The sequence below is a fragment of the Halichoerus grypus genome, chromosome 5, assembly GCF_964656455.1.
Source record: "Halichoerus grypus chromosome 5, mHalGry1.hap1.1, whole genome shotgun sequence".
Lineage (NCBI taxonomy): Eukaryota > Metazoa > Chordata > Mammalia > Carnivora > Phocidae > Halichoerus > Halichoerus grypus.
Genome location: NC_135716.1, coordinates 175,783,035 through 175,794,718, shown reverse-complemented (window position 1 = coordinate 175,794,718; position 11,684 = coordinate 175,783,035). Strand labels below are relative to the sequence as shown.

Genomic DNA, 11,684 nt, shown 5'->3' with positions numbered 1-11,684 from the left:
AGGCTGGTGGGTGGCTGGATGGATGGGTGAATAGAATGCTTCTCCCCTTCCTCCCTGTTCCAAAGTTTCTCTTTGAGACCCTAAATGTGCCCAGTGTTTAATCTCACCAAACCTTGTATCATTCTGATATCAGGGGAGGGTGGAAAAGTAACCCAGGAGGTGTGGGGAGGAGCCAGATTTGGATCCTGGAATGATGGACTCCAGTCTGGGCTCCTCCCAGCATGCCTTGTGGTCTCTGAGAACTCTGGGAAATGGAGTTCTGGACCTGGCGGGCTGAGCTGGGCATCACCTCCTCTTCCTGGAAGCCACCGAGGTCCTAGGGGTGAGCCAAGGGGATGCTCCTGCACTTCCAGTGCTCCAGGAAGGCCGTGGCTCAGAAGGACATGAAGATGCTGAAGAACACAGTTGCCAGATAGTCAGAGAAGTAGCCCTACTGCAAGGGAGGGAGAGAGGACATACTGCAGGGCCAGCACTGCTTTCCCTGCAGCCAGGCCCAGGTGTCTCAAACACCTACCCATGCCCTTGCTCTTGTCCCTGGCTCACCTTGCCATGGGGCAGATCTTGGAAATATTCCACATGGCACAGGTGTTGCAGAGTGGGCACATGAGGAAGGCACCCTCACGGCCCAGATCTCTTCCCTGGGAGCAAAAGATGTCCATCATGGGAGGGGCTGTTCCCAAGCAGCAGCCGATCCGGCCCACCCAGCCCATCCCTCTGCCCCCAGCTCCAGCCACTCATGGTGTGTTGGTGCCCATGGCAATAAAGCCAGAGATAAAGACCAGGGTGCCCACAAGGGCGGCAGACAGGCTAGCAGCCAGGCTGTGCAAAAGCCTGAAGAGGTGACAAAGTCCGCGAGCCTCCAACTCTGCACTTGACCCCAGCTCCCGGTCCCCACCCCCGGTGCCCGACTCACCTAGCCAAAGTAGATGGCCACCTTCTCCCCAAAGTACTCTCATACGAGGTACAGGGGTTGGTGCTTGTGCTAGCATCTCCAGCAGCCCAGTATGAGCACAGCAGTTGGCGAGGGTTGGGGTCTGCACCAGGCACCTGATACCTGGGCAGTTCACAGGGGCCCTAGGCACATGAAAGGAGGGAGGGCTGTATTCCCTCCTGATGCCACAGCGGTGGAAGAGAGCTGAGCTTGTGTCTTCTCCACTTCATGCAGTGGGAAGGCTGCAGGGTAGACTCCCTCGGCCAGCAGACAGGCAATGGCCATATCTGTGCGTTTCTGCTCCCTATAGACCGCCACCTGCCAAGAGAGAATCCTGACATCAGCTCCCTTCCCTTAAGGTCCCAGCTCCACCCTCCTCAGGAAGTTGTCTGTTTGTGTGTCTCCCCTGTCTCTGCGTGTTGGAGAAGTACGAGTCATGGGACTCACTGCCTAGCAATCGGCGAGCAGAGCAGGGGTCAGAAGCCCTCTGCCCAGTGCGAGACCTAACACAATGGGATTGCAGGGTCTAGTCTCTAAGCTGGTGACAGAGGGTGGAGACGTGCCAGTTGCTAAGCCCGAGAGCCCATCTACCCACAAAGCTCAGCCTGGGCTGGTGTGTTCCAGCCAGAGGAGCATCTGAGGGGGATTGAAGAGGTGGGACTCAGGCCCCGGGAGCCGCTAGGACACAGACTGGCTAAGCCCTAAAGTGAGCGAGGCGACAGTTGCCTCCCTGCGGAACCTAGGAGCAAAGCGCCCCGCCCCTCCGCGGAAGGCTCCGCCCCGCCTCACGGGGCTCGCGGGGAGCTGCGGCTGGGAGCGCGTGGAAGCCCAGCGGCTGCGGGGCCACGTGTTGCTGCAGAGAGTTGCACAGGCGCAGGCGCCGCAGCGGCTCCCCCGAGCGGTCCGAGGCCAGGTTGGAGGGTCACCCGCACCAGGCGACACTCCGCACCCGGGCCGACCCCTCCCGGGCCCACGACTCGGTCTCAGTTCCTCCGCGTGGAACCAGAGAAGCGCCCAGGGAGCGCTCAGCTTGGCGAAGGGCACGGTCCGGGCGCGGCGCTGGGAGGGACCGCGCTCCTGGGGGGGCCAGGGTCTCCCGGTGGGCCAGAGCCCGGAGCCCCTCCCCTTGCGACCCCGGCTGGGGGTGACAGATCCCGTTCTGCGCGAGGGTCCTTTGAGATTCCAACGAGGAGGGAACTAGCACCCCCACTTTATAAACGTGGATAGACGCTGAGTGGGCCGGCGTCCTAGAGCAGTGGCTGCTCTTCCCCAAGTATTGGGCGCCTGCAGTGTGCCAGGCCCTGGGCTGAGCGCCGTACACACTCCGCCCACTTAAGCATCACAGCCCCTCTGGGGGGCTGACACGACGGTAAAGCCCATTTTTACAGATGAGGTGGTGCAGTCGCTTGCGCAGGTCACAGAGCTTGTTAGGGGAGTCCGCGCTCAGCCTCGGGTACCGAGCCGGCGCAGCCCGTCTCCACCGCGCGCGGGTTCCGCTGGAACTCACACTGCGAGCGCCGCCGCGGTGGGCGGGGGGGGGGGGGGGGGGAGGCACAGCGGCTCATCCGGCAAGAGCACGAAGCCTGCCCCACCGCGGGGGCGGAGGGGGGACAGTTAGGACCGGTCTGCCTCACTTCCCTCCTGGGCGGGAGGCAGGGGACTGGGTTTATCAGTCTCAGTGAAGCCAGAAAGAAAGGAAACGGTGGGCTGCAGCAAGAGGGATTGGGTTTAGTTCTGAGGAGGAACTGCCCACTGCCCGTTGCAAGCAATGGACCAGAGATGCCACGGGATTGCTCGCGGAGGGAGAGGGGATTCAGGAGAGGGACTGTCGCTTGGCTACTCTGGCCTCGGGTGACGTGGGGCAAGAGTCCCGTCTGGCCCAGGTCTCACCGACTTCGGTTTTCCCGCCGCGGAAAAGGTTGCCCCTGGATTCTGAGGCACAAATGCTGACGCGGGACGCGCAGAGATGGTCGTCGTCCAGGTCCTTGTCCTCGGTGCCATCGCCGTCCTGGGCTCAGCAGGACGGGAGTGAGGGGGCGCGGAGCCGGGCGCAGGCGCAGGGCAGGTGCCGGGAGTTTCCCCGTTCTCCGTCGCCCCCAGCTGGGCTGCCCCGCCCCTGGCCGAAGGGGCCGTGCAGCAGCCCGTGTGCCCACCCGACGACCCGACCCGGACCGTCTCCCTCCTCTCCAGCCGCGCTCAGCCCAAGAGCGGCCACCACTACCGTAAGAACAACGGGGAAGATAATAGCCAACATTTATTTTGCCCCTGCCTTGGTGCCTGGTGCTGCGCTGAACATTTTACACACATTTACTTACAACTCCAAGAAGCGGGGGCTGTTACCTTCATTTTACAGACGAACACACAGGAATTAAAGTGAATGGTCGGAGGTCCTAGTTCTCCTTCACCTTCCTTCTGGACGCCCTCCCCACCCCCAGCCTCAGTCATCTTTGCTCCCAGGATCCACCCCTACTTTCTAGAATAGAGTTGAACACCAGCTTCCTCCACCCCCACTGCCCCAGCCTCTGGGTCTGAGGTCACAGGGAGGGGACAACCTCCAGCCCCCCCCCCTTCACTCCCCACCCGCAGCTTGGCCCTCTTGGAATTTGGCTCCACACAGCTCCAACTTGTCCTGGGCCCCTGAGCCTCCTTCCTCCGTCTGGGCACTTCCCTCCCCCCCCAAGCCTGTGCCTGGCACATGGGGATTACAGCTGGCACCAGGCTGCCCCGGTAGTAAGATGATCCACCGCAAGACAGGAAAAGCCCACCCCCAGCCTGGACTCGGCCTGGGCCCTGGGAGCCCACCCAGCAGCCTTTGCAGGTGGGTTCCTGGATCCCCTTCCTTATCCTGGGGCCAGGTCCCTTGCCAGGGGTCCTCCCAGTTGCCCAGTTGCCCAGCCAGATTTGGCTGGCAGAGGGAAGAACTTGTCACTGACCAGCTCAGTGTGGCCTGGGAAGGGAGCGGGGAGGAGAAAAAGGGAAGGAAAGGGAGGAAGGAGGTGCCAGCACTGTATTCCCTTCCTATGGGCAGCCCCAGGCTTCACAGCTGGAAAAGCTGGGAGGACCAAGAGAGGAGGGCCTGTGAGGAGCTGGACCCCAAGACAGCATTAGGGGATGGGGGGAGGGGTTCAAGGGAGGGGAGTGCCTAGGGCTGAGAGCATCGGAGCTGCTTCGTGGCTCTGCAACCTTGGGCAAATGCCTGTCCCTCTCTGGACCTCAGCTTCTCTAAGTCTGTTCAGGCTGCTATAACAAAATACCACAGACTGGGTGGTTTATAAACAACAGAAATTTGTTTCTCACAGCTCTGAAGGCAGGAAGTCCAAGATCAAGGCACCAGCAGGGTCCTTGGGGACCCTCTTCCTGGTTTGGAGACTGCACTTTCTGTGTCTTCACTGGGTAGAAGGGGCTACAGAGCTCTGTGGGGTCTCTTTCATAAGAGCACTGATCCCATGCATGAGGCTCTGCCCTCAAGAGCTAATCACCTCCCAAAGGCTCCTAATATCATCGCATTAGGGATTTGGATTTCAAATTATAAATTTGGGAGGGACACAGTCAGTCCATGGCACTCCCTATCTGTAGGGAAGGGGGTTAGGACTCCTTGAGAGCCTGTTTGGGGTAAGGAAGGGGGCGGGCTGGTAAGTCCAGACTGGGAAGATCAGCAGCAGGGCTGGACCACAGCACAGCCCACCCCCACCCTCACCTCAGGAGATGGTCCCTCCTCCTACAGGCTTCCCTCCAGAGCCCCAAAGTTCAGTGGCTCCAGGGCCCTGAGCAGCAAGCATGGCTACCCTTTTCCCAAAGGTCCAAGTCAAGGCCCACCCCTGAACCAGTCTGGGGCATAGTCACTACCCCTTCCTTCCACAGAGCCTCGGGGCCCATGGAGGGGGTGGGGTGAGTGGAGAGGTGTTTGCCTTTGAGCTGTTTTGATCTAATGGTGGAATTTGGGGCACCAAAGCAGGGGGAAGGCAACTTCTTCATGGCCTTGCAACAACTTCACTGAAGTGGCCTCTGTCTCCAAGCCCTGAGAGGGGAGCTTTATCTGGAGCCCAGACCCTCTCCCTGGACAACACACACAGGACCTGCTGCATAATCTGTGGTGTCCAGAGTTTCAAGATGGCAACAGCAGAGCATTAAACCAGGTGGGAAGGCCCCTCTGAGTGTGGGACCCTGTGGACTGCCCACGTGGCAGGCCCACAAAGCTGGCCTGAATCCACTCATATGTGTCTACACATGCTTCTGGTTCTCCATGTGACACTGCCCAGAACACACACTGTGGGCCCAGCCACCGGCTATTACAATAATGGTTCGCGGTTCCTTCCTCCCTTGGGCTCCCAGTTCTGCACTACCGTGGAGTAGTAGGCTGAAGTGGCACAGGGGCAGGGCTCGCAGGGGCTGAGAAAGTGGGGCTGGGATGGCAGCCGGCTGGGCTCCAAGTCCCAGGCCCACTACCCTCCCCATCTTGTCCTTACACAGGAAAACAGCAAAGGGAATTGTTCACCTCTTGGTTTGGGGTGAAGGAGGGTGACAGGGTGATTCTCTGATGGGAGCAGGGCTAACCAGGAGAAAACTGGCCTGCTGGTGCAGAGCTGGTGCCCAAGAAGGATGCAGAAGCTTCCTTTCTGGGGGAGCTTCATGCCCAGAGATAACTGGCTGGACATGGGGTAGCTGGTGCTCACAACACAGGTACCGGTAGCTGGGGGGGAGGGGTCACATTCAGGCCCAGAGGCTACCTGGGGTCCCACTCCCAAGCTTTGCTATTTCCTGCTGGGGTAAGGTCTATTGGAGCTAAGAACAGAGAACGGGCTGAACCCACTGCCCAGGAGCAGAGGAAGCCGACAGTGGGAAGGTCTCCAGCCCAGGAGTGGAAGCTAACCTACCAGCTGTGCCACTGTGAGGCATGGGGTCCTGCCCAGGGACATTCCTTCTCTGCGGTATGGCATAAGCTCAGGTCTCAGCTCTGAACCAGAGTTGGGGGTTAGAAGATGCTAAAGTCAGTCCTTTAGGCCCTGGAAGGGGTGACGAACCTATGGGTAGTGCCCAGGGAGGCAGACATAGTAGACGCCGTGCAGGCAATCAGGGTGCCCCGGAGTGTGAGCCAGAGTGGGGAGGTACGAACCTCCTGTGTGTGCCAGCAGGAGTGTGTAAATGTGTGGAGGAAAGTGTTTTAGAACAAGTGCTAGTACGTGATCATGCATGTTGAGTATGCGGTGTACAGAGCTGCCGGTGCTGCCTTCTCAAGAGGGGGCTCCAAGGGTCAGGTGGCTTCTGGGGTCACACACCTGGGCCCCCAGGCCCTTCCAGCTGGTCAGACTCAGGCCAGGCCTCAGCCCACCATTGGGGGTGTCAGAACGCATAAAGGCCCTCTTCATCAGCACCCCCCGCCCCCAGACTTTAGCCTGTCTGGTAGATGGGGCAGATGTGAGACACAAGAATGGGCAAGTTCACTCTTGCGGGCTTTCCACAGGGCAGAGCTGCCCAACAGGGCAACTCACTCCCTGACCCCACCTGGTCCCGTCCCTGGCCCTGTGTAGTGAGCTTTCTGATTCCCCAAGTTGGCGGGGCCCCTGTCCTAAGCTTAGCCTGACACCTTCACGATGGAGAAAGGTACTGCAGAGAGAGGGCTCGCCTCCTCAACACGATGGTGGACTACATTTCCCAGCATACCCTGCAGCTCCATGTAACCATGTGACTATGTGTTGGCCAATGGAAGGTGGGCAGAGGCCAGGGCCTAGGAAACCTCCTAGGTAACCTTCCACTTGCACTCATTCCCAGTCCGCTGACTGGAGGTTGATGCCCCAGGGCAAACTGGGAAGCCATGTGTTAAAGACCTGAGTCAGGGTCTCTGCATGAGTTCATTCCCCTTTCACTTACACCTGAGGTGAGATAGAGCAAGGAAAAAACTTCCATAGAGTTAAGCCACCGAGACTTCAGGGTTTATCTGGTACAGCAGATGGTGTTACCTCAACTAATACAGGCTCTTGATTGAAGTCACTTGAGGTCTAGGGCCCAGCTGGGACAGCCCCTCTTCCCACTCACCCTCTCTGGGAGGACAGCAGGCAGTTGGGGGAGAAGCTTGAGCCCTCGGGCCCTGCCCCTACAGTTCCTCAGCTTCCAGAGCCTAGACTCCCCAGGTCAGAAGGAGAAGGCCAGGGGGCACCCAGATGCCCTCAGACCACTGACCCCAAGAGCCTTGCGTCCCCATCTCACTGCCATGAATTCTGCCAGGAAGGAGCTGCTGGGGCAGGAGGCTTCTCAGGACACCATCCTCCCGGCAGCCCCTCTGGCCAGTCCTCAGGACGAGATCCATATTCCTGCCTCAGCCTTAGGACCTGGGTGTTGCCCTCTGCCTTGGGTCACCTGAGGGTTGGGACTAGGGATCAGCTGGGGGTGTTCTCAGAGGTGTTGGGGAGCAGGCCAGCTGCCACCTGGTCCTGGTGCCACAGCTGTTCCGCCAGGCCATTGAGCACGTGGGCAATGTCAGCCAGCCCAGCCCGCCCATCCAGTGTGCGTCCATCTGCCAGCCGCCGGCCTGGCACACTCTTCACCCGCAGGAGGGGCAGTTTCCAGGCCTGCCGGAAGGCTGTGAGGTCCCGCTCAGGCACATCTGTTTGCATGTACTGGTCAAATCTGGAGGAGGGTCAAGGAGCCTGGCCGGATGCCTCAGCTTACCGCCTCATCACACCTAGCCTTAGCCCTCCTCGCTGGGCTGGTGGGGGGGAGGGCCCCTGCTGCCTTTAAGATAAAGTCCATGGGACTAGACCCCACAGCTGGGCAGAGGCAGGGTACCTGATCCCCTCGCTTCATGCCTTGCCAAATGTGGCCTCTGACTGCCCCAGGGGCCACCCAAAGGATACTTGGAGCCGATGACCATCCTGACAACACCAGGGGCCTCGCCTGCTACTCGGGCCAGCTGTCCAGGGAGGTCTTCAAAGGAGGCACGGTCGGTGAAAGAGAAGAGGAAGAGGAAAGCATCTGTTTTCTCCTTGCAAGCCTGGGGATGGAGAGGCTGATGTGAGACTTGTAACCATGGGCCCTGAGAAGTCTCAGCTCACTCCCTTCCTCCACAGGCCCAGTCCCCACTGCCAGCTCAGAGCTCTCCCACCTGGGGCAGCACCCTCAGCCCATGCCCAAATCTGGCTCCTGCAGACCAGGCAGGCTGGGCTCAGACACTCAGACTCAGAAACCCATCTCAGACAGCCAGCCCCTCCCGGACCTTCCCGGGCCCACCTGCCTGCTCACCGGCAGCATGTGATCGAACTTTCTGAGTGCAGACTCCCCACAGTCCCAGAACTCAAAGCGGAACATGACAACACGGTCGCTGGCCTGCAGCTTGGCTGGCCAAAATACCACGGTGGTCTGGATGCCTGGGAGGGTCAGCCATTCAGCATGGGGGAGGCAGAGTGGAGAGGGTTAAGGGGACCGGGAAGGAATAGGAAGAAGACACGTCCTTGGTGGGTCACCAGCCTGACAGGGAAGGCATATTCGCTGACCTGGGAGAATTCTCAGTCTGATGGGAGAAACTGACCTGCCCTAGGTGAGCCTCCAGTCTGCTGGGGAGAGGAAGCCCTAACCCTAGCCATGACAAAGCAGTTTCATTTGTACGTATAGGGGGACCCAAAGATACTGGATACTGGACACTGCTGCAATCTGCTGGCCAATCAGCATCCAGCAGAAGGAAACAAGAAAGGAAGAGTAGTGCTCCCTGAGCACCTTTCTTGTGCCAGCTCCATACTAGGTCTAGTACTTTGGGGTTGGTACTATTATCTGTGCTGAATGGAGGAGCCAGATGTAGGCTCAGAGAAGTGAAGTGACTTTCCAAGGTTGCACAGTAAATGGTGGGACAAGGGCCAGTGTCTCCTCCACCACAGGGAAGGCCTCCCCGGCTGGACTCACCAGTGGTCTCATGGTGTACCACGGGTACCTCTAGGCCAGCCAGCTTGGCCACCAGGGCTGTCTTGCCCACGCCACTCTTGCCAGACACGAAGATCTTGTAGCTGGCTGTGTCAATGGCCACGGGTGGGGGCAGCACTGGTCGCTCCAGCAGCCCTGGGACAAGAAGGGAGCCAGGTGGGGTCAAGAGGTCAACCTGCACTTGCCCCATCAGACCCATCGACTCTAAGAGCTTTTCAGTGCCAGCCAGCCATGGTTCTCTATGCTCATTACAGAGGCCTGGGACACAAGCAGGGTCCCTGGGTGAGCTCTGCTAAGAACACCTGTGCTCTGTGAGCTGCACCAAAGCCTACTCCAAATAACACTGAATTACTTTTATTTAAAGTTTGATGCATGAGATTATTTTTACTGATACTTTATCACATGTTCTAGATTTTCCACATGTAAAGGCAAGGTTTTTCATAAGTCTTTCCTCAATGGAGAAATATCAGCAAAAATATTCTCAATTACTATAAATAAACTCAGTAGAATCAATATATCGACATCTTTATGAATGCTTTTAACTAACTTGAAAAAAATTTAATTATGATACATCCATAGGCTTAGGACCTGAAAGTCCTAAGTTGTGGGTTGCCCTCTCATTCTCTGGTCTTAAGCCTTCTGGTGCTTTGTTTCTTCTGTCCAGAGCTGAGCCCCCACAGCAGATGCCAGGCCCCTCTGCTGACCTGTCAGCCCAACCTTGGGTGAGTTGGCTTCATCCTGGGAAACATGAATGTCTTGCCTTAGAGACAGCAGGATATAGAGGAGGCTTGCCTCTACTTACTAGGCTGGATCTTGGAGAAGTCTGTAAGGTGTACTGTTGAGGGTAATTGGGAGTCTGTTGTATAACGTGCCCAGCAGAGGGCCTGGCACCCAGTGAGAACTCAATCAACAGCCTCTCTGGTGACAGTGGTTCTTGGCAGGGTTTCCACTGTTTCCATGTTCCTGGTCTGATGATGGAATTAACTCTAAGGTGATTCGGTGGCGGGGTCCCCAGGGATAGGGCTTCCAGGGGTCCCCAAGCCTAAGGAGTGCAGCAAAGCAGGCTCTCACTGCCCTACTTCTTTGCTTCCCCCCCAGGGAACAACAGGCCACAGGCTTGGGGGGCAGGCACTTACCAAACACCCGTCTGCGGTTCTTGCGCAGGATGCAGGCCAGGTACTCCTTGCCCTCGGCGCTCTCGTGCCAGTCTGGAACAATCACCGAGCCCGGGGCAGGTGGTCTGGCCATGGCTGGGCGCCCCGACCGGGTAGAGAGATGGCAGAACGCTGAGTAGGGGATGGGAGAGGGTAACTGTCCCGAGCTGGACCTGTGATCCCTCTCAACCTGCTCTCTGACTCTCCCTTGGAGCCCCAGCTCCCTCCTTGGGGTGGGGGATCAGCTATGGCCCCCCAGCCTTATCTCCATTAGCGCTATTGGAGCCCGAGCTTCCTTTCAGTCCTGGAGAGTTCCACACTCCCCGTCTCCCTCTTATTACCCAGAAGGTGCAATCCCAGAGTCTCTTCTTCCCCATATTGTTCCCTGGGGAAATACTTATCCCACTATTGCCTCGGGGGGAATTTACACAGCCCTCCCCTCCTTTGTCATCTCGGGGCGGGGGGGGGGGGGCTGCTTTTCCTCTGCCTCGATCCCGACTCCCTGGGCCACCCAGCCCTCACCATCAGCAGGTCCCGTCGGCGAACGGGCCCGGACGGAGCTGGTCCCTTTAAAAGCCCAGCCCGCTCGGGTTGCTTCCGCCCTGCTGGCATCCGGCTTCGGAGCCCGCCGCCCGCCCAGGCGCGGGTGCTTGAGGCGCATGTGCGGAGGCTGTTGTCAGGGAGACGCCGGGGGCGGGGCTGGGCCCTCTGAAGTTCGCCGCTACCACTGCGCGGCGACACCCCCTGGACGGGGCCTTCCCCTCTGGGCCATGGGTCTTACTCATCGCTCGGTCCGACACCCCAAGCTTTCCTCCAAAACCTGATCAAGTCCCTCGTCTCCAGGAGCCTTCCCTGCCTCTCAGTGCTTAGTCTCCTTTCTATAAAGTGGAGGTAAAATACTATTACCTGCTAGGGGTTGTTGTTTCGTTTCGTTTTTCCAACAGCGCTCGGCCCATAGCAGTGCTCAGTAAGTTACCGTCGCTGCTGTTACTGTCTACCAATTCTGCTCGGCAGGACCTAAGAGATGAGTTAAACGCCTCTGGCTTCACAAGTGGGGAAACAGCAGCTCAGAGCGGTTAAGGGACTCGCTCAAGGTCTTAAAAATGAGTCAGAGGCCCACAGGATTGTACTGGCCAGTCATTCATTTATTGATTCATCCCATTCATTCAACAAATAATTACTGAGCACCTACTGTGTGTTCCCCCCGTCCTACGCGCTGACAATACAAAGACTACCCAGAAGTACTCCCCTCCTGGAGCTGACATTTCAGCACTGAGGCCTTGAGCCCCTCTCCACTGTTCCAACAACAGGCACCAGCCTGTTACCAGAAGGTGGGTGCTCAGTAAATGCCTGTTAGTGGGACAGGATGCAGGTGGGTCCTTCCTCAGAGGTTGTCTATTATGCTTGATTTTCACCAGTATCTTCTTCAGGGCCTTCATGTAGGACAAATCCCTGTTTTGTAAGGAATCTATAAGTTAACTTTTATTGAAGGCTAACTAAGTGCCAGACAGTGGGCCTTTATAGAGGTGACCTCATTTAATTTCGTAAACAAGCCTATGTAGGAAATATTATCCCTCTTATCTTTTACAGAAGAGGGAACTCAGAGACATTGTGATTATCAGAGGTCACATCACACAGATGGTCAGTGGGAAAACTAGACTTGGAACCCAGGGTTTTTGGACTCTGAGCAT

The 11,684-nt window shown here is 57.9% G+C and overlaps 1 protein-coding gene across 2 annotated transcripts; it reads right to left on the bottom strand.

The window, feature by feature from the left end:
- Window positions 1-3,172: 3,172 nt before the first annotated feature.
- Window positions 3,173-10,658, bottom strand: CPLANE2 (ciliogenesis and planar polarity effector complex subunit 2). 2 transcript variants are annotated; one of them, XM_036067021.2, is made up of 6 exons: window positions 10,516-10,643; window positions 9,976-10,089; window positions 8,822-8,974; window positions 8,168-8,292; window positions 7,783-7,919; window positions 3,173-7,555 (listed from the first exon to the last, which is right to left on the bottom strand). In XM_036067021.2, exons 2-6 carry the CDS (start codon window positions 10,085-10,087, stop codon window positions 7,306-7,308), a joined length of 777 nt encoding a protein of 258 aa, XP_035922914.1. In that variant the 5' UTR covers window positions 10,088-10,089; window positions 10,516-10,643; the 3' UTR covers window positions 3,173-7,305. The 2 variants fall into 2 exon arrangements, with proteins under 2 accessions (XP_035922914.1, XP_035922913.1); XM_036067020.2 differs by having other exon boundaries at window positions 6,840-7,555; window positions 9,976-10,125; window positions 10,516-10,658.
- Window positions 10,659-11,684: the final 1,026 nt, after the last annotated feature.